The 21252-nt window shown below is 35.2% G+C and overlaps 1 protein-coding gene across 1 annotated transcript; it reads right to left on the bottom strand.

Moving 5' to 3' along the window:
* Positions 1-832: 832 nt before the first annotated feature.
* plcb2 (phospholipase C, beta 2) lies at positions 833-19007 on the bottom strand. Its single transcript, XM_063007190.1, has 25 exons — positions 18924-19007; positions 15315-15392; positions 14550-14618; positions 12542-12682; positions 10879-10958; positions 10399-10452; positions 10234-10309; positions 9992-10092; positions 9068-9228; positions 8807-8953; positions 8455-8612; positions 8025-8107; positions 7820-7904; positions 7488-7650; positions 6475-6596; positions 6262-6358; positions 5971-6055; positions 5606-5730; positions 5033-5184; positions 4172-4336; positions 3986-4085; positions 3242-3346; positions 3089-3144; positions 1652-1715; positions 833-1533 (listed from the first exon to the last, which is right to left on the bottom strand). Exons 1-25 carry the CDS (start codon positions 19005-19007, stop codon positions 1025-1027), a joined length of 3060 nt encoding a protein of 1019 aa, XP_062863260.1. The 3' UTR covers positions 833-1024.
* Positions 19008-21252: the final 2245 nt, after the last annotated feature.

Genomic DNA, 21252 nt, shown 5'->3' with positions numbered 1-21252 from the left:
CTAAGTTTAAGGTTTACTCTAGGCCAGTGGTACTCAGACACTCAAATACATTCAAAATAATTGCCATTCCTAGCAAATATAAGTAATTAGAAAATACTTAGGCTAACAAATCTAGCTGGCAATAGTTATACTTTCAGGCTGTTCAGTTTAAGCATGGCATTTGTCCTAAAGGATTTTTATTACTAATTGACATTTTAGAATTAAACCTGGATCTTGAAACTTTTGTTTCAGTTTCCTCACTTGCTTAAAGACACACTTTAAATCAGCAAATCAAAGTCTAAATTGCTCTAAGCATATTTGTTTAGTCACTTTAAATGTGCAGCTTTGCAATGGGTTTAAATTCTGACCACTTCCAATAAGAAACCACCAGCACATCACAGCACATCACAGCACATCACAGCACATCACATCACATCACGGCACAGCACGGCACACAACAGAGCACAAGACACAGTTTCAAAGTAATTTCTATGCCCTTTAGAGAAAATAGAGATTTTCAATAGGACTGAACAAAGAAAAGCAGCAGTAGGTTGCTGTTTACTCGTTCTTCTTGGCTGAAGTCTTCTTCTTGAGGGACTTGAAGAGGTCACTGTATTTCTGAGTAATCTCCTCTGTCTTCTTCTGAAACTTCTTTTCAAGCTCTTTCAGCTCTTTCTCCTGCCTCTTGGTGACCTTGGTGAAGTTCTTTTGCTGCTGTAGTTCCTCACAGGTCACAGAGGCCAGCTCTGTGTGTGTGTGTGAGTGTATGAGGTTGTGAGTGTAAGTGTATTTGTGTGAGAGACAGCAGAGAGACAAAGACGGTGAGTGAGACAGAGGAACTTTTAATAGGTAATTTGTCAAGAAATGAAATACAGTTTTAATTCATGCAAGTACAGATTTGTTTTAACCGTTAGCCATAAATATATATTTGACAGACAATATACAAGTAAAAGTGCAAAGGTGCTTATTTTCTAATAGGTGACAACTACTTGTGTGTGCACCAATGAAGCCATTACCCTTGAATTATGAATAATTCTACTCTGGTTCACATTTTACACAGCCTACCCAGAGCTCCACAAAGACCCCCATTTGCTGTACCGGCAGTGTCTGCAGCAGCCTCAGGTTTAGCGTCCTGCTCCACAGTAGGAGCCGATTCGGATTTTGGAGGTTCCTCTGCTTTGGTGGCAGGCTCACCAGAATCTGCCTCTTCAGCCTGTGCAGGGGCCTCCTCAGCTGCTGGAGCTTCCTCTGTTGCTGGGGGTGCCTCGGTGGGTGCAGGGGCTGCTTCTGCAGCTTCCTCTGTGGCTGGAGGCTCCTCTGTGGGTGCAGGGGCAGCTTCAGGTGCTGCTTCTGGAGCTGGAGGCTCCTCAGCAGGTGCAGGGGCTGCTTCAGGTTCCGGTTCTGTGGCTGCAGGTGCCTCGGCAGGTGCAGGGGTTTCTTCAGGAGCCCCTTCTGTTGCTGGAGCTTCCTCAGCGGGAGCCGCTGGTTGATCGTCTGACTTAGTTTCTGAAGGATTAGCATCGCCCTCTGCTGGTGTCTCAGTGGCCTCGGGAGCTGTAAATATATTGCAACAGAAAGAAAGATTTTTACACAAATGAACACAGAACAATGGAATTTTTGGTATACAACATCCATGTCTGACTCCTAGAAAGTAGTAATGCATAGGTCTGACCTGCAGCAGTAGCAGCAGCAGCAGCAGCAGCAGGCATCTCATATGGGCTTACATAATCAGTGCTCTGAAAACACAGAACAGATCAAGACTATTCATGCACACAATTCAATGCACTCTGTTTGTCTAATGTATGTATTTGCAGTGATCTCTGCACAGGGCTTTTAAGGTCTTTCAGAGTGGTAATTGGGTTCATTCTTACATCCCTGGCCAAGGCCATTCTTTCTTGGATGCACAGTTTGGCTAGATGGCTAATTCTAGGAAGGTTCATGGTTGTGCCAAGCCTATTTCTCTTTAAAATTATTGAGTCCATTGTGGTTCTGGGAACACTTGAAGCTTTAAAAATTGTTTCATATTTAATCTATGCCTTGCCAGAATTTGATCAGGAAGACTCACAAACAGTTCCTTGAATTTCATGGGTGTTTTTTTTGCCCTGACAGTGCAGTCTAATTTGTGTGTTTTTATAGATCCAAATCCAATGTCAAATCAAATGAAATTGCAACAGCACTGTCGCCTCACAGCAAGAAGGTCCTGGGTTCGATGCCCAGGTGGGCCGGTCCGGGCCCTTTCTGTGTGGAGTTTGCATGTTCTCCCCGTGTCTGCGTGGGTTTCCTCCGGGTGCGCCGGTTTCCTCCCACAGTCCAAAGACATGCAAGTAAGGTAAGTTGGAGACACAAAATTGTCAAAGACTGTGTTTGATATAACCTTGTGAACTGATGAACCTTGTGTAATGAGTGGCTACCGTTTCTGTCATGAATGTAACCAGAGTGTGAAACATGACGTTAAAATCCTAATAAACAAACAAACAAATTTGATCTCTGTACACGTCAAGGATAATTAAAGAGAAGGATGCACGTGACCACAGTTTGGAGTGCCACAGCAAAGGTTCTAAATTCAGTAAAGATGTTTTTACCTCATCACTATGGTTGATTAACTGAAATTATCTAATTTTATTTATAATAAAATGTCCAAAAGGTCAAAGGGTCTAAATAACTACTAAGTCCTATGTACATAGTTATTAAGCAGAAACTGTTATTAAAACTAAATGAAATAATTCAGATTTTCACTATGCCATGCAATGCTATGCTAGCAAACACTATAAATCATTTTTTGTTATTCAAAACTCCTAGTGGTGATAGTAACCCATAATGCCAACAAAGTAAACAAATATAGACAGTGATTACAAACAATCCATTAAAATACTTTGAAATACTTTACTGAACTACCTAAAGCACTTAACTGGCTATGTACCACTTTGTGTTATTTTGTAGTAGCTACACAGAATAATTACATAGATTAGAATAAGTTAGATAGTAGATGAGAAAATAATTGTGTTTAATGGCATTTTTGCTTTTGCCATAGTGTTTCATATTTAGGACTGATTACAGAAAAGTACTACTTTAGTTTTGTGTATGATTGGGTGCTGCAATTAAAACTTACATCATGCTTTGCAGGCTTTGAAGTCTTCACTGGATTAAACAGAGCATCTGTGAAATCTAAAACCCCAACAACAAAGACAGTATTACAGCCCTGACTCTAATTGGTTGATCTAAGTATCATTTTTTTTTTTTTTAAATAAAGGGTTGTACATACCAGCAAAAGCAGCAGGGATATAATCCTTCACCTCAATGTAGACAAACAAAGCAGGAAGCATCAGAGCCATATTGCTCTCACTTCTCAGACAGATGTGGTGGAATCCTGAAGATTGCATGAAAAACAACATGACCGCACACACAAACACACACAATATTAATAGGCAAAAAAACAACAACTTTGTGCATCTTAATTCATACATCCAAAGTATAGATTAGTGGCAAATTTAACTAACAGACTAAATAAATAAGTGTAAAGGAATAATGAGATATACATATTTATACATGTTCTCTATAACAGGAAAAATGTGAGTAAAGTACTGAAAATGGACACATACTACTCAACTGCTAAAACTGGTGTTATGAAACAGTAATAAATGTGACATGAAAAGGGCAAGTTAGGTTTGAAATTGTGGTCAAAATCAGCCTGTGCATCTTGATTCTTTGTTTTATCAATAATACACATTAATAAACATTTTACAGTGGTTAGTTAGAAGCTTTAGGGCCAAAAACCCACTTGACAAGTGCAAATGTTCTTTAGGTAACCAAGAATACAATGATCAGACCTTAACCTAACTAAATGCCTTGGAAAGATTGTACACTGACATGTTAGAAATTACTCTCCAGCGTCATCATCTCTACATTATTCTATACCTCCAATAACAATTCAGTGACTTATACATAGTGTATAAATATATTTGACACCTGTCTGTTTTTGTGAGGATTTTAAAGACCATTGACTTACCTGACTGTATGGCATCAATGGGAATAATTCTGTGCCCAATGAATTTTCCACCTTCTTCATAGGCTGCTATTCTGACAGAGGCCAATTCAGTCAACAGAATCTGTTCACAAATCATTACAAATTAGACATGTGCTCATATTTTTATCTGCTTTTTTTAAACTACTGATATACCTAACCATTAAATACCTTCTCAAACACAAAAGGCTCCTCAGTCCACACAGGGTTGATGGCATTAGGTGTGGCGGTATATTTGGTGCGGAATTTTTTCTTGGGGTCTCCAGGCAAACCAATGATCTCAACCTCCACTGCTGTTTTCACATTTTTATCAGACAGGAATTGGCCAGAGTAGATCTGAATTTAAACAGATGAGAGGAAAATTTTAGAAACCCTTATCAAGTCTGTATCATATCAAGAGCACTTAAAGCCCTGGATAGTTTTTAATTTTCTTGCTCTGAGGCCTTAACACTATTAATGCATAGATCCACATATAGTTCTTTAGATTTCTTAGCGGGCGGCACGTTGGCTCAGTGGGTAGCACTGTAGTCTCACAGCAAGAAGGTCCTGGGTTTGATCCTCAGATGGGGCTTTCCTGTGTGGAGTTTGCATGTTCTCCCTTTGTCTGCGGTTTCCTCCCACAGTTCAAAGACATGCAGTCAGGTTAGTTGGATATACTAAATTGTCCATGACTGTGTTTAACCAAAATGTGTTAAACATGACGATAAAATCCTAATACATAAATAAATAATACATGAAGTACAGCTTTAGTTTTAGACACCATGCATTCTTTTATTGGTTAAAGTGTACCATAAATGTGCCTGAAACTAAACACAATGCACTCAGTACATCTAAGCCTAAGCTACCAGTGTATTAGATACTGAATAGCCAAATAAGTCAAATAAATTATCAACTTACTACATACATAAATAGTGTTCAAATAGATTGTAACTGTGGACATTTGTGTTCAGCCAAACTACAGCCCACCTCCCAACAAGACTAAATAGTGCTCATGTTAAGTACCTGATCTATTAATGTGGCTTACTGACTTACCTTAATCGACAGAGTGTTGGGCACGCTGGTGTCAATGTGGTCAGTGTAAGGGTCAAACGTCTTGTCATTTCTCCGCATCACATCATGTTTGAGCAGGTATCCTGTCCGTCCATTATACTCAAACAGCGCCATGTTCAGTTGCATGGGAAAATCTACAAGTAAAAACATATCCATTACACAAAGCTGTATATTTTTCCTGGATAAAGAATATGTCTATAAATTATAGAGAGATTTCTTACAGATGGTAAATTCAGTATGTATAATACAAGGTGTACAATTATAGTAAAAATTGAATTCATTTGAGTCATCTATTTCTCACACTCAGAATCTCGTGGGAAACAATTTTAAGAAAATATTGTTACTATTATATATTACTTTTGGTATATCTCTCAGATGGATTAATAATAGGGTACTTGTTATTTGTTATTGTTATATGTTGCTTTATTATGGCCCATGTGAGTTATAAGTTATTGGATATTGTTATAATTAATGCCCTCTCAGTAGAAGGCAGTACTACACCTACCACTGCAGGGTGACTGGCAGATTATTCTAATAACAAATCAAAATCCTTACCCATGGTCTGGTAGTTAAGTGCTACAAACTGGCAGCCTGCATTCCAGAAAGGCTGAGGGTTGTAGTTGGAAGAATCCATACGTGTTCCTTTTGGGTAGATTCGGCTCATCTGTCTCTTGTTATATCTAAATAATGCAGTCAAGGAAGGTAACTTATGCTTCCTGGAGGACTATTGTATATGTACAGAAACAAACTAAGTATAACCCTAGATTATAATGATCTGGCTGTAGTTTTATAACACGGTGCCGTTCAGATCCTTTCTGAATAGATACATTTGCATGGACCATGTTTTCTTTAGCTGACAAATTGGTCATTAAACTAAGAATTGTTAAAAATTGGGATTAAATGGAAAGCCAAAAGGATACTCCACAAACTCCACAGCACTCTTGCTGATCAGAGCTTCCGCTTTGGTTTCCACAAATGAGGAGATAGCAAAACTTTTGTTCTTTTCTGCACATGAAAAGAAGCAAGATTAGAATAGACAAGTCTTTATATTTTAAAAAGGTGCTTAAACAATCACAAAAGTCACAATTACAAAAAATACTTGACTTATTTGTGATGAACTAGCTTGAAACTAGCTTAAAATGATTGAAAACATGAAAATAAATCTGAATTATTCATACATAAAAATATGAAAACAACCAGACATGACTCACTTTTTGAATTTTCAAAGGAGACGAATTTGGTGGGCTGAATGTAGTTGACGATTGAAGACATAGCTTCATATGCTGTTACTTCTTGACCAGCAGTACCCTAAATAAAATAAAAATTTAAGAGTATAATGTATGTATAATAATGAATAAAACAATGAATATTTAAACTAATAAATAGGTTTTAGCATAAACTAAGTACAAATAACACATGATTACTTCATCTGAGTTCTTCATTTTCTCCTCATCCTGTTCCTCCTCATGTTCATGGTCATCATGGTGGTCATCGTGTTCTTCAGGATGAGCCTCAGTGTTGTTCTCAGGATTTTCACCATTTTCACCTTTTTAGGAACACAAAGCACATTACTTCTTATATTATATCGTTAATGTTGACACTGCAAATATAAAAGTATAATTTTTTTAAAAACATTAAGTGATTTTATTACCTTTTTATAACAGGGATAACTATCTTATTTTATTTTATCTTATTTACCATATTTATATCATTGCATTACATAATTGCTGTAGATTTGTTAGCTGCATATTCATGCTGCAAATCCCAAAAGTGCCTGTTTAATTTATATCTGGTAACTAGGGAGCCTGTTAAAGAACCCTGAACCACCCTGGTGATTGGGCTTTGTGACATGGCTTGTTAAAATACAACAGTAGCCATTTGTTAGACGTGTGCCATAAAATACTTTACATATACTCTGTGCTCTCAAGTTAACATGCCCCACATGATTACACCACTAGCAGTCTGAACTGTTGACACAGGACTGATGCTGTTTATGCAAAATTATGTTCCTATCACCTGTAGCCTCAGATTTCAGTCCTTGCCTGGTGGAATTGGGACCCAAATCATTCTTTTTCTTGATGTGCATACTGGGATGCATTAATTATTAGCACACAAAATTTTTTTTTATTTAAGTTACTGACCTTCTGTGAGGCCTTTCTCACTCTTTTCCATATTTTTGACTTTAGAGAAAGTTGTGTGTAAAAAAATTAAGAGGATCAAATTTACAAACCAACCTGATTACCAGCAACAACTATCCCACAGTTAAGATCACTTAACCCATTGTGATGTTAACTGTAGCTTTTAACCCATGTCTTTATGATTTTATGCACTGAGCTACTGCCTCATGACTGACTGATGATTACATAAACAAGCAGCTATACAGAAGCTCCTACTAATGTGGCCCGTAAGTATGAAAGCTTTAAGTAAAAACACTCACCTGGTGCTGCATTCTCAACCTGGCCCTCTGGATTGGCTTCACCAGTTGGCTGTTCTGGTTTCTTTGGTGCTGGTTTGGCTTCGGGTGTGCTGTTCTTCTTGTTTTTGATCAAGATTTTTCCCATCAGCTCAGAAGGACTTGGGATCTGCTGGCCTGCTTTTAACTGCAAGCAATGCCAAAAACATTACTTTTTCCCCCAGCAAACAGTAACAAATCTGTACTGTTATGTACAGTATATTTATACAGTTGCATGTATGGTATCAACAAAAATCTTCATAACAAATAATCTAACATTGTTTAACATCTCAACATTATTAGCAAAGATTACTTACAGGATACTTTTCCAAGGTGTCAGTGAGTAGCATGTCTCCAAAAATTGTTCTACAGTAATTAGCCATTTTCTCCTGCTGCTTGACTCTTAAGAAGACACAGAAAATTTCATCATTAATAGAAATATTCTGTGCAGGGGTAAAACCAAAATCTAAAGTTTGGACTATATGATAATAATGTTAATATTGCATAGGAAAAGTATCTTACGAGTCAACATGGTTCTCAAATGAGAGAACGACTGGGTATTTGGATGTTTTGAATGCACTTTCTGCAATAGCTTCAATCACATCCTATAAGAGATAGGCATTAGATTTAACAAAGGCTTATATGTATTATATGTATGCTTATATGTACATATATGTGTATGTATTATTCACATAGTCAGCAAGTTGAATTAAACTAACGTTATACAATGTCCCCCTTCAATGTTCATTTTACAGTCATGTTCTTAACAATTATGCACAAAACCAACCTAGGCTACACAACACATAACAGAGCTTTCTTAATTCAAAAGGTTATTTAAAAATGACTTATCTAACCTTTAAAATATACCAAAAATGATTACACTTTGTATACTCAATGATAACATATTTAAAAACACAATTACAACTTTAACTTTGACTGAAGGAAACCTGACCCTGAAAAGAATCTCAGTTGTCATGGTGAAGCCATGGGTAATGATTGGGTCTTCATCTGGTGGTTTGCCCTTCCAGCAGTCCAGCTCCAGACAGCGGCATCCAGAGAGCAGGCACTGGCGGTACATCTCAGGAGAAGAAACACCAGAGAACTGACCGGCTGTGGATATGCACACACACACACACATTGGGATAACCAACCCAAAATGCAACTAGTACACATGCAAATAAAATGGTATAAAGTTCATTTTTATTTATTTCAACATTTAAAATGATAAACAGCAGTGTCTGTATTGTTATAGCGGAAGTTCTTAAAAAAATAATGTTAAATATGATTCTTTTAGGTCCTGTTACCAGTGAGATAGGTGTTGTGGGAGGATTTGATGTAGTAGTGAGGAAGTGGTTGGGTCATGTCATGACATTGGGCCATTTTGTCCAGCATTAGAGGTGTTGTCTCAGGTCCCATTAGGAAGAAGAGCAGGCCCTCTGGACTTATCTGACCTAAAAATCACAAATCCAGAAATACGCAAGTTACACATTCTGGTTCAAACACATTATTAACATTAGATTATTCTTTTTATGTTAGTTCTGTTGATCAAAATACTGTCAACTCACCTTTGCTAGAATTAGCAGAGGCAGGCTCGTATTTGTCGATGAGGTTTTTCACCTGATCAGGTCTCAGTGGAGGGTAAAGTTCCTCATTTAGGCGGGAGTCTCGCTGCTTTTCATACAGGAACTTGCTAAAAACCTCCTTGGTCATGTAAGGCTTGTTCGAACTAACAGTAACACAAACAACACAAATATAGAAAGTTAACAAAAAAAATTCTGTTTATCACTTTTTATGTTTATTGTTTGATTATTTTATTATTATTTCTTAGTGAAGTTGACATAATTAATTAAGTATACAATGTATTTGAGATCCCAGCTCTGGTGTTCCAGCATGTGTTTTTACGGCTGCACCACCTGAGTGGCAATAAAGTATATTTTTTTATTGATGAAATTAATAACCATGCCCCCACCTACTTGATTAGTCTAATTTGTTCTCTATAATATAAATTCAGCAGTCACCTTTGTTATTAATTGCAGTTTATAAAACATTAATGGACGGATCAGCATGCTTGTGACAGAGTTGTTACAGTCTTATTTTAGACACCCTGTCCTATTTAATCAAAAGCCTTTGTTTGGCTGTCATTAAATAAAACATGATATTCGATATTCTTCGCACAGTCAAATGAAAATTGAAACCACATATATCACATTATTGTGAGTCGTAAATACAGCATTTCGTAGTATATACATGATTAACCATGGTGGTGGTAGTGTAATAGTGTACTTTAGATCCTGGAGAGCATACCATTGTAAAAGGAACAATACATTTCATTTAAGCTTATTTAGCAAGATCACAGTATCTAGACTATGGAAGATAAATTAATTTGAAATAATTAATAACTAAAAAGTCCGGTAGGGTAAAATTTACTTTTTATAAGGATGATATGGCAGATGAATGAATTTTTCTCTTTACAAAAGAGGGAGACTCACTAGGAGCTGAAGATTTCATAGATCTCTGGTCTGGGGCACAGGGTAGTCAGGAAGGTCTTATAGGCAGCTTCAGTGAACACATCAAGCTTTATGGAGTCAAACTAAAAACAGATATTTATTAGCTATATACCTCACAAATATACACTTGTAGTATGATATATTAGACTGTATAGACAGTATCACTCACATTGGCAGAAACAAATGACACAAAGTACAAACATACACCCTTCAAACGTTCTCACCTTTCCTTTAGGTAGTTTTGCTGCTGTCAGTGCACTCTCAACCCTCTTCTTGTCAGCTGGAAACATCTTATAGATGCTACGGACAAAGTTAAAAGGTTTAAGATTCATGGAAACCATTTAAACGTACATCCCAATATGGTAAATTTTCACAAAAAAAAAACTTACTACTTAACAGGGATCTTGCCATCTTTGTTGGTTTGCAGTGTGAGGCGAATGTACCTATTCAAGCCCAAAAAAATTGAAAAAAGTTAAAAGCAAGTTTCCAAAACACAGTATACAATTTAAAATGTCTTCAAATGTCTTCTTATGGCTTCAGCCACCCCTTCCCCCCAAAGACATAGCTAATTAAATCTGTAAAGATGCCTGTCCAGCCAATAGCACAGCTGAGATTCAAACCTAATTAATGATTAGGTTAGTCATTAACTAATTAATAATAATTTTATATATTTAAATGATTTACATCTAGATCATCTTACTTTTTGTCATTTGGCATTACCCCACCTGACATGGAAAACTGGCATAAAAAAACAGACTAGCTTTGACCCAGCTATGAACATCAACACCAAAACTACATACGTACATACACACAGTTACAGATGGACTTATTAAATGACCAAACATGACACCAAACAAAAATGTCCTTACAGCTTGTCCAGGTAGACTTGTCTGCAGCTGTTGGCCCGGTGAGGGTTGTAGGCAATGGCCAGAATATCTTCAGCCCAGTTCTACAGGAAAAACAAAAGGAAAAAGTGTATTTAGCTGCATTTATGTATTCATGGTTGAGACCAGCATATGATAAATACTGTTATTATCTTGCTAGGCAATGGTTTTGTAACATGCCCACCTGCTTTACCCATGCTGGCTGGCAGGGAGGGTGGAGATGCAAATTGACGGAAGGTGTAATACTTCAAAGCATTATTTGTGCTTAATCAAACATTTTCAGCTATACATAGACTTAGTGCTTAGAAAGTTGTTTGTTGTTTTTCAGGTTAGCATTTGTGTTGTACGTAACCAGGAGACTGTAGTGTTCTTTTGCTTTCTATTACTCCTGTACCTGTGTTTTCCATGTTTCAGTGATGTAGTCACCTGTCTTTTTTCTCGAGTCCCACTTGGGGCTGTGGAAAACACAGGTACAGGCTCAAGAGGAAACACACAATAGTGCTCATGTGCAACTCCACCAGCTAATCAATTCAAGATGAGTTACAACCCAAAGAAACAACACTTTTGTGCGTGGTGAGAGGGCAACTGCTCTGAAAGCTAGTAATTGACTGTCAATGGCCGCGATGTAAAGCAGGACCTCAAGAGGCAGAATGGACAGCCCCAGGGCCCTGTCCGGAGTCCACAATAGGGTCTTTTCTTGCAGAGCCCCAAAGTAGGTGCCTCAACCTACAGGGATCCCAGGGTCTTCTTCACTCTTGAAGGTGGTTGTCTAGCCAGCCTGATGGCCAGATTGTAGAGCAGCTTCAAAGATGGTGGTGGGTCTTGAGTAGCTAACACATCTCTGAGTTTTGAAGACAAGCCCCACATAACCTCCCTGAGTTACATACACTTTTAGCTGCCATAGTGCAGAACTTGTAATATAATTGTTTAATAAATGCATGAATGATTGTTAGTGGAGTACTAAGAGGAAAACTAGGACATAAGTTTTACAAATGTGTATTTCTTTAAACGTTTGTGATACTGTATTTGTTGTCAGTGAGTCCTCCAGCAGAGGGCATTAAAATGACCATCTTAAAATTGTGGACATTGTGATTCAGCCTTAATTTTAAACATGTTGAAACATAGCGACATATTGACCTAGCTCAGAGGATGTGCATCACTGAGCAGGATATTAGAATCGTAAAGCCATAAAATAGAATTTGCCTAGTTACAGAAACCAGGGCTGCTTTGTTTTGCTTATTAATTTGTTTTTGTCCTCAGCAGAGCTTCTGACTGTCGGGTAGACAGTACAGCTTTAGTGGAATCTAATTGAACTGCTAAGATTTACAAAGGTGTAAACTTAGCATGGATTTTAAAAAGAAAGTTTTAGAAAAAATAAAAGCTGATTTAATGTTTGTCATTTTATTATAATAAAGATAAATGCTTGAGCATAAAGCTATAAATCTACACTTCATTAATCTCAAGCATAATGTAAAATAACACAGTTATAATGTTGTAATTTAAAAGGTCGTAAGAACGTACCAGATACAGATGTTCTTTTTGTTTATAAATTTATAATCAATTTCATTTATGAATAATTAAATTATTTAAATATGTTTTAGTCAGCATAATCATATATGGTTGCTTGGGGCTTAAATGTATAGCTTACCTGTGCGACTTTGTCCTTGGCTGCAAAGAAGTTGTAGTAGGTGAGATTGACTGTGTCCGGGCCAGTCACGACCGTAAAGTTCTTGGACAGGTAATTGCTGTTAGGTGCATCTACGTCAAACACATTGCGGACTTTCCGTTGCTGTTGGCAAAGAAGGCATTATAGGTATATAAATAAATCAAGAACATTCATCTGAAATTTACATTTTTGTGTTTGATCAGCCGGCACGGTGGCTCGGTGGGTAGCACTGTCGCTTCACAGCAAGAAGGTCCTGGGTTCGATCCCCAAGCTGGGTGGTCCAGGTTCTTTCTGTGCAGAGTTTGCATGTTCTCCCAGTGTCTGTGTGGGTTTCATCCAGGAGTTTCGGTTTCCACCCACAGTCCAAAACCATACAGTCAGGTTAATTGGAGACACTGAATTGCCCTATATGTGAATGGGTGTGTGTATGTGTGTGTCTGCCCTGCGATGGACTGGTGCCCCTGTCCAGGGTGCTACTGTGTGCCTTGCGCCCATTGAAAAGCTGGGATAGGCTCCAGCACCCACCTAATTAGATAAGCGGTTAAGAAAGTGAGTGAGTGGTTGATCAGCACTCTTTTTCACAGTAGCCTCTTTTTTCACTACTTTTTATTTTTAGGCCTGTAACTTTAACTGGCAGCCTTACAAACCTTTGGTTAATTAAGTTCTTTAATCATATAATAATAATAATAATAATAATAATAATAATAAATAATAATAAAATGTTATTAGTAATGTTTTATATAGGTTTTGTTTGTATGCAATTGGAGTGAAACGTTGAATTTGAAAAATACATAAGGTTGAGAATTGTTTGGTATTTGGCACTACCAACAAGTAAGTAAGCACATTTGTAAAATTGAATAAACTGGCCAATTTCTTTGTATTTGGCCAGATTTCCTTCAGTCTTATTATTTTTCTTGAAGCACATGCTCAGATCATTTGGAGAATGATCTATGGAATTGATCTATTCATAAGAAGCTCAGGAGTTCATAAATTTGGAGATAGTGTTTATCTGTTGTAAATATGGCTGTACACAAACACATGTAAATTTTTATGAAAAGCAAATGAGAAAATGCAAATACAATAGAAGCTAGTGGTCTTACAATTGTGTCCCTCCATTGTATGTCAAACTGTTTGGATTTTACTGGACATATTTATTTAGGAGTATGTAAAGTGGAATGTACAGTAGTATGTGAACACCACAGTTTTAATAGCAACACAGACTATGGCTAAACGAATTATGGTATTAACAATTTTTGTGGAAAACCTACTTTTACAACAGATTCAAGTGGGTTTATTATTTATTACACATATATGTAACTGTTCAAATAAACTGAATGTGTATTACAAAATATTACAAAATATGTGTATTATACATATTATACGTTTTGGGTGTGGTTAAAGTACAACTCGATTTTGAAAGAAAACATATTAAAACATCAGCAGTTAACATAATGCAACATTCAACACATTTAGAAAGGACTTAAGGAAACACAATGATTTGTTTGGGTGAAATGAACAAATGCCAACTAAATAGTGTTTATTTAGGGCTCCAAGTCACTTTCAAATAATAGCACTAAATAGAACAATCAGCTATCCATTAGAAGGGCTGATTTCAGTTCATCAGTTTATCTCATCAGTTTATCTCATTTTTCATGTTGATTTGTAGTGATAATAGACACAACTCTCTGTCAAACACTGCTGATTTATTTACTGATTTATTTTTCTCCCTGGCTCTCTAAATCAGTGTGACACTGGCCATGAGCATTGAAACTCACATCTGCTTTCCATGCAAAGGATATTTGTGAATACAAGTCATGCCAAGTAAGCAAATCTGGCTTTATGTAAATTTGAAACACACGAACCTCAGCTGTTTGTGTATGTACGTATCCATGGTTTCAGGGCAGAAAGATCTAGAAAGAACAACCTAATTACCCTGTTTTAGAATGAGACAACACACAATGTGTGCAATAGCATAAAATAAAATATTTACTTTGGGTATTTTTCCATATTTCCCAGTCCTTGTGTCCCGTATGGTGGCAACATCCACTATTTCCACCTCCTACAAAAAGGCATGACAAAAAAATTACAATTTAAAGCAGAGGTCAGTGGACACATTTTTATGGCATGCGAAAAGAGCATTTGCAATGTATAGCTTAGCATAATAGTAATAATAATAAAAACATAATAATAATTAATTTTGTAATAATTATAATAATAACAACATGTTATAAGTTTTTGAATACATTGCAGATTTTGGGGCACAAATAAATGTCACAGTACCCCAGGGTACAAAAACATATGTAAAAAAACCCACAATGGTATGTAGCACTTTAGATACAGATCTTTTTATTATTTCTGTTCAAGTATTTTTTACTGTAAGGTGCCGAAGGCAAGTATTCATCACTGAGCACAGTACTGCACCCATCACTTCAATCAATAGGTCAACTCAGAGAGTGAGAAGTAGAGAAAAGTGTTAGAAATATTAAAAAGAGAAAGAGAGAGTAAGACAGAGAGAACACTACAACTATGACACTCTACATTTTAAAAATGTAAGTGGATAAACCGGTGGTTTATTTTTTATACACCATGTCTGTACAGTAAATACTATACATTTGGGCATGGTGGTCTTACAATTGCGTCTGTCTTCCCAAAAATATTATTTTTAATATATATATTTATGAAAATTGTCTAATATGTTACCTGATGTCCTGTGATTTTAATATTGGAGATCACATATTATAGATTTAGAGCTTACCTTGCTGTTGTTTACCCAGTAAAGAAAGTATCCTTTTGGATCTATCTTCATGGTGACAGGTGTCGTTTTTGTTGAGTCCTGAAAATACACATTAGAAAAGCAGCATTAGTTCAATGTCCTATCAAAATGGAAAAGAGTTAAAACAATATAAGCTTTACCAACATTCTGCAGATTTAAACAAACATTGAGGCCATAAATAGTAAGAATTAAATTTTTAATTATAATATATAATTTATAATATAATTTATAATTGTAATATAAAAAATATATATTTGTATTTAGAATAATACAACTAGTAACTAATAATACAACAAGACTTGGTGTATAATCTGCAAATATTGTACATCTATAAATATTGTTACTTTGCCTTTCATCAAAATCCACAATCAGCACATCATATTTGGTGTTGGCATATATGTATCAAATCATCACTTAGTCCAACACTAAAAATTGGGCATCACTGCACTGTAGATGATTGTAGATAATCTACAGATAATTATAAATTGTGTGTAGTTATTACTGGACTGTATAAAGATAAATATTATATTATATATTACTGAATATTAATTCAATTAGTATATTTATTACAGTTTTTATGTACAGTTGTTTTTATACTTAGTTAACTATTATAGTTTTATGTGTTTAGCTGTTAATAGACTGTATCGTGTCAGACTGTGCATATTAATTAATTGACTGTGTAGTTATTCAATAACTACACACAATGTTTATTAAGTATAGTTATACATTGTGTGTAGTTATTTATTAACTGTGTATGATTATTTCTATACTGTGTATAGTTATTTCTGTATTGTATACAGTAATTTTTATATTGTGTATAGTTATTTCTGTATTGTGCATAGAAATTTCTCTATTGTGTGTAATATTTTCAACATACTGTATAGTTATTTTAATATTATGTATGATTATATTGTATATTTCTGTATTGTGTGTAGTTATTTTTATATTGTGTATAATTATTTCTATATTGTGTATAATTATTATTATATTGTGTGTAGTTATTTCTGTATTGTGTAAAGTTATTATATTGTGTGTAGTTATTTTTGTATTGTGTATAGTCATTTCTATATTGTGTATAATGTTTTCTATTTTTTGTATGTTTTTTTATGTTGTGTATAACTATTTCTATATTGTGTATAGTTATTATTATATTGTGTATAGTTGTTTCTATATTATGTATAATTTTTCTGTATTGTGTATAGTCATTTCTATATTGCGTATAGTTATTTTTGTATTGTGTATAATTTTTTCTATTTTATGTATAGTTTTTTTATATTGTGTATAACTTTCTATATTGTGTATAGTTATTATTATATTGTGTATAGTTATTATTATATTGTGTATAGTTGTTTCTATATTGGGTATAATTGTTTCTGTATTGTGTATAGTCATTTCTATATTGCGTGTAGTTATTTTTGAAACTTGAAAGTTTAATATTGAAAAACAATCTGTAAATGTTTTCATTGCTTGGTCAGGGTCGTGGCGGGTCCAGTTCCACTTGAATGCTCTGGACGCAAAACACGGATGCCGACCAATAACAACACTGAGATTCAAACCCAGAACTGTGGTATGCTAATGCCCTAGACTGCTACACCAATCAAGCTCCTGCAAATGTATTTGTATTATATTTTTTGTAATCAGTTTTTAGATCAGTACAGTAAACCATGCATTTAAGTTAGCATTAAGGCTAGAGCTCAGTGCTGTCAGTATAAAGAATAAGAAATACATTTAATGTTAATAGATGTGTAAGCAGTCTATTAACAGTAAACCTGAAAAGTGTTTAATGAGTCTTCTATGTTTAGATATTTAGTAACGGGCAAAAAGAATCAGTAAAATAATTAACCAATAAAAAGACCAAGCAACCAACCAATTAGTTATTCAACAAAAGATAGAAAATAAAACATGTTTATTTAGTTTAGTTTGTTTCTTACTTATAACGTATAAACCTGTACAGTAAAACATCTACATCATTTTACTGTTGTGAAGACGTAGACATGAACACCTGGTATCGCCTCCATTTGCAAGCAAAAGGCAAAAGCAGCGGCCATCTTATGACCAAACTAGCAACGTGACATTTACAAACAAAATCCATGGCCTAATTATAAGGGGCAAATGACTAACCAAATGAAAATTTCAACATCATTCTATAAAAACATGAACTGTATGAATTTTAACTCTGCTGATTAGTAAAATACAGCTGACTGCTATAAAATAAAAGCAAGTTTTAACAGCCATTCAGTTCTACATTGATAAATATTGGGGTTTGTGTGTGTGTGTGTGTGTGTGTGTGTGTGTGTGTGTGTGTGTGTGTGTGTGTGTGTGTGTCTGTGTGTGTGTCTGTGTGTATGTGTGGGTGATTTTATTGGTATGGACAATCGTAATGACATGGGCTTAAAAATCAACATACAACTTTAATCAAATAACCAAAAAATCAGTAGATCGATCAAATACACTAAAATAAAAATAAGCATCTGCAGTAAGTTCATTAGTTAGTTAGTTCCCTAGTTTGTTAACAAACAAAATCAGGATAAAGTTTGAAAAGCAAAGCCATTTATGTATAAGAATCAGTTATTTCTAGAATGTGTATAGTTTACTTTAAACAGTCTATAAAAAGTAACAAAATTGTTTTAAAGTTAGTTATTTAGTTGGTTGCTAGATTAAAAATACAGTTCAACACCTGCGTCATTAGTAAAAACGTAGACAAAAAGACCTTTTACAAGTCAAATTTTAAACAACAAAAGCTGAAAATGCCACAACATGCAGTAAAAACCTGCATCACTTTGCTTTTAGAATGATGTTACGTCTGAATACCTGATTATCTATTGTTTGTAAAGGCTAAAAAGAGACAATTATATGGACTATAACCAAAGCAGCATCCTTACACTTGCAACTAAAACCAACATACTACAAGTCAACAATAAATCAACATACTAATTAACCAACCATTAAACTAGAAAAGCTGGGGAAGTTTGTATTTATTTATTAGGTCAGTTGTTATAAACCATTACAATATAAAAACGCATTATTATATATTCGCTCATGCATGCATTGCCATTTATAAATCATTTCAACTCTGTGTCCTAATTTTTTACAGAACCTATAAAAGACTGGAATAAAATCATCCAATGATAAATCATTCAATCATTTACATCAATCGTATAATCAAAACAAACTCATTTAATAACCAATCAACCAACCAATTAACAATCCACACAATCAATTTGAAAACCAATCAAAAAAGACACAAAATAATTTTTAAGTTAGTTATTTAGTTGGTTGCTACATTAAAACCATGAATCAACCAATGAACCAATGAACAAACCACAGACAATTAACCAACCAATGAACCAATGAACAAACCACACAGTCAGTTTGAAAAATAAAAGCCAAAACAGAAGTATTGATTTATTTTGTTAGTGTTAAGTTTAGTGGTTAGTTTTTCAGAAACAAGTGACTCAATATCTCAATTATTATTAAAGGCAAAAAAGTGACCAGCTAAACTTAATCCATAATGACCACAATGGACAAGAAGACACATCAAATACTGGAACAGCACACATGATATGAAAAATCAAAAATGTGAACACATACCTCCTTCCATTTTGTAAATCTCTCTCCTTTCACCAAATAGTCTTTAATCTCAACTTCATTAAGAATATAGCGTTTCCTGATCATGGTGGCCTAGTCAGCTTGCTCCTTCGTGATGGAGCATTGGAGCTGACATACACAGTGACAGCAGCAAACTCGGAAACAACTCCACTAAAAACCACCATGGCTTTAATATGAATTGCAAATGAGTATTTGGAAAAGGTGGACCCAACTAGTGCCACCTTTCTGGAATGCTCTGAGAGGGATTTTCTTTTATTTAAAAATGCATTATATGAAGATAAAAACTGGATTTCAGCAGTACAACTCATTTCTAATATATAGAACTTGATAATAAGTGTGACACTGTGGGCTGGGTGAACACTTGAAGAGTCCCAAATCTGTTTAGGTTTGTACATGACATAATGTAACACAAAATTTAAAAAATAGTAATAATGTAGCAACATAAATATGTTGAACTTAAAAGGTTTTGAAGTCTTTTTTAAAAAATGATCAGCTAGAATCATTTTTTAATGGTGGGGCTAGTCCTGAGCTGTTTTTAAAAAATTACCCCTGAATTTACAATGCAAATTCCTATTGGCCTTAAATTCAAACAATCAAAATGTCTCATACACATAACCTAAAGTAAGATTTTAAGTATGATTTTAAGACTAAAGCAAGTTGGGTGTTGTTGAGTTAAATCAAAATATGCTTTAATAATCTAGCTCCGAGTAGTTTGGGTAATAGTCAAATGCCAGCCAGCCAAACTAAACATATGTAAATCCCTGAGACGCTGTTAGCATGGAATGACCTCTGCAAAATTCTCAGACATGCTACAGCCAGTCATTATAACTATAAGTTATTTGAAAAAAGAGATTAAAACAGCAGACTGTTGTTGAGTAGTGTATTTGTGTATATAGACTATATGATTTAAAATATGTGGACACTGTAGCATGAGCTTGATGGACATTGCATTCAAACAAGTGCCCTGTGTAGGATGTATTCCTGCCTTGTGTACACTGTTTTTAGGATGGGTTTGGATCTTACTATTGTCTGACCATGAGCATGATGATGAAGCAGTTAGTATAGATGAATATATGAATAACTTTACTACAAACCAACATTTTGGACTTATTTGCATTATATTAAGCCAAATATTCTGATAAATCTGTGTATTGTTGAAAATAATGTTATATCCCAGTTTTGTTTCTTTTATTTACAAAATTTTGATGTGTCTCTGTGCGAAATTGATTTTATACACCTAATTATCTAATTATGGGTGTAAATAAAACTCAATAATACAGTGTACCTCTGTTGTTGGGCCAGACTAACAAATCACAACAGCACAGTGTTATAAAAAATACTTTGAACACCTTTAATTAGAGCGAGCAAGCTGTCAATGTAGTTTCGTGTAAACTCGGAACACTGCTTTGTTTTTAACGTCATTCGGACATTTTAACTTTTGCTTAACTTTTGTGTGTTGGGAACATGGCTTTTGAATTAACATTAAAGGGTGTGGCCGTATTTGTTTGGATTTTGAGTTTCAAAACAACTAGCACTAGCAAACTTCTGCTAAATTACTATACAGTATGTGCACCTTAGAATTCACATAGCCAGTTTCCCTGATAGCCTACGATCAAAGTCCACATTTTCTTTTTTGTTTTGTACAGCATCGAAGGATCATAGAACTACCCTAAATGGGAACTACACAGAACCTGGTTTGCATGACTACAGCACTGCATGAAGTATGACTTTATGTAAACAGAAGTGACACAAATCTCACATGGTGGAGGTTATGACCAGAGTTTTTTAACTCTTTATTTTATTGCGGATGTTGCAAAAAAATATAAAACCAATCAACTTTTTGTTGGGATGTGTATAAGCTCATTTTATTGTGCTCGGGTGGCACAGAGGTAAAGTACACTAGCCAGGTACTGCTGAGATGTGAGGCTTCAGGGTTCAAATCTTAGCGGTACTATCTGTTGGGCATCTGGTCTGCACGATTGGCTTGTGTACCGGGGGGAAGGAAGTTAGCCTAGCCAGAATAACTTTATTTCGCCAGGTATGTTACACATACGAGGAATTAGTTTTGGTGATACACATAATAGTACATATAATAGTACACACATTACACATGTATGACATGTAACACATTTAACAGACCAGACAGCACACAGACTGTTAACAAGTATTCTTAGGGAACAACTGTGGATACAAAGTGTTACAGCTCTGGGGGAAAAGCTGTTAGCATGTCTGGTAGTGTTTGTTCTGATTGTCCTGAGTCTTCTACCAGATTGAAGAGTTTGAAAAAGGTGATGTCCAGAATGATTTTGCC

Source organism: Trichomycterus rosablanca, chromosome 13 (genome assembly GCF_030014385.1).
Source record: "Trichomycterus rosablanca isolate fTriRos1 chromosome 13, fTriRos1.hap1, whole genome shotgun sequence".
Taxonomy (NCBI): Eukaryota; Metazoa; Chordata; class Actinopteri; order Siluriformes; family Trichomycteridae; genus Trichomycterus; species Trichomycterus rosablanca.
Note: the sequence above shows the minus strand (reverse complement) of the source record. Positions and strands in the feature narration are given on the sequence as shown.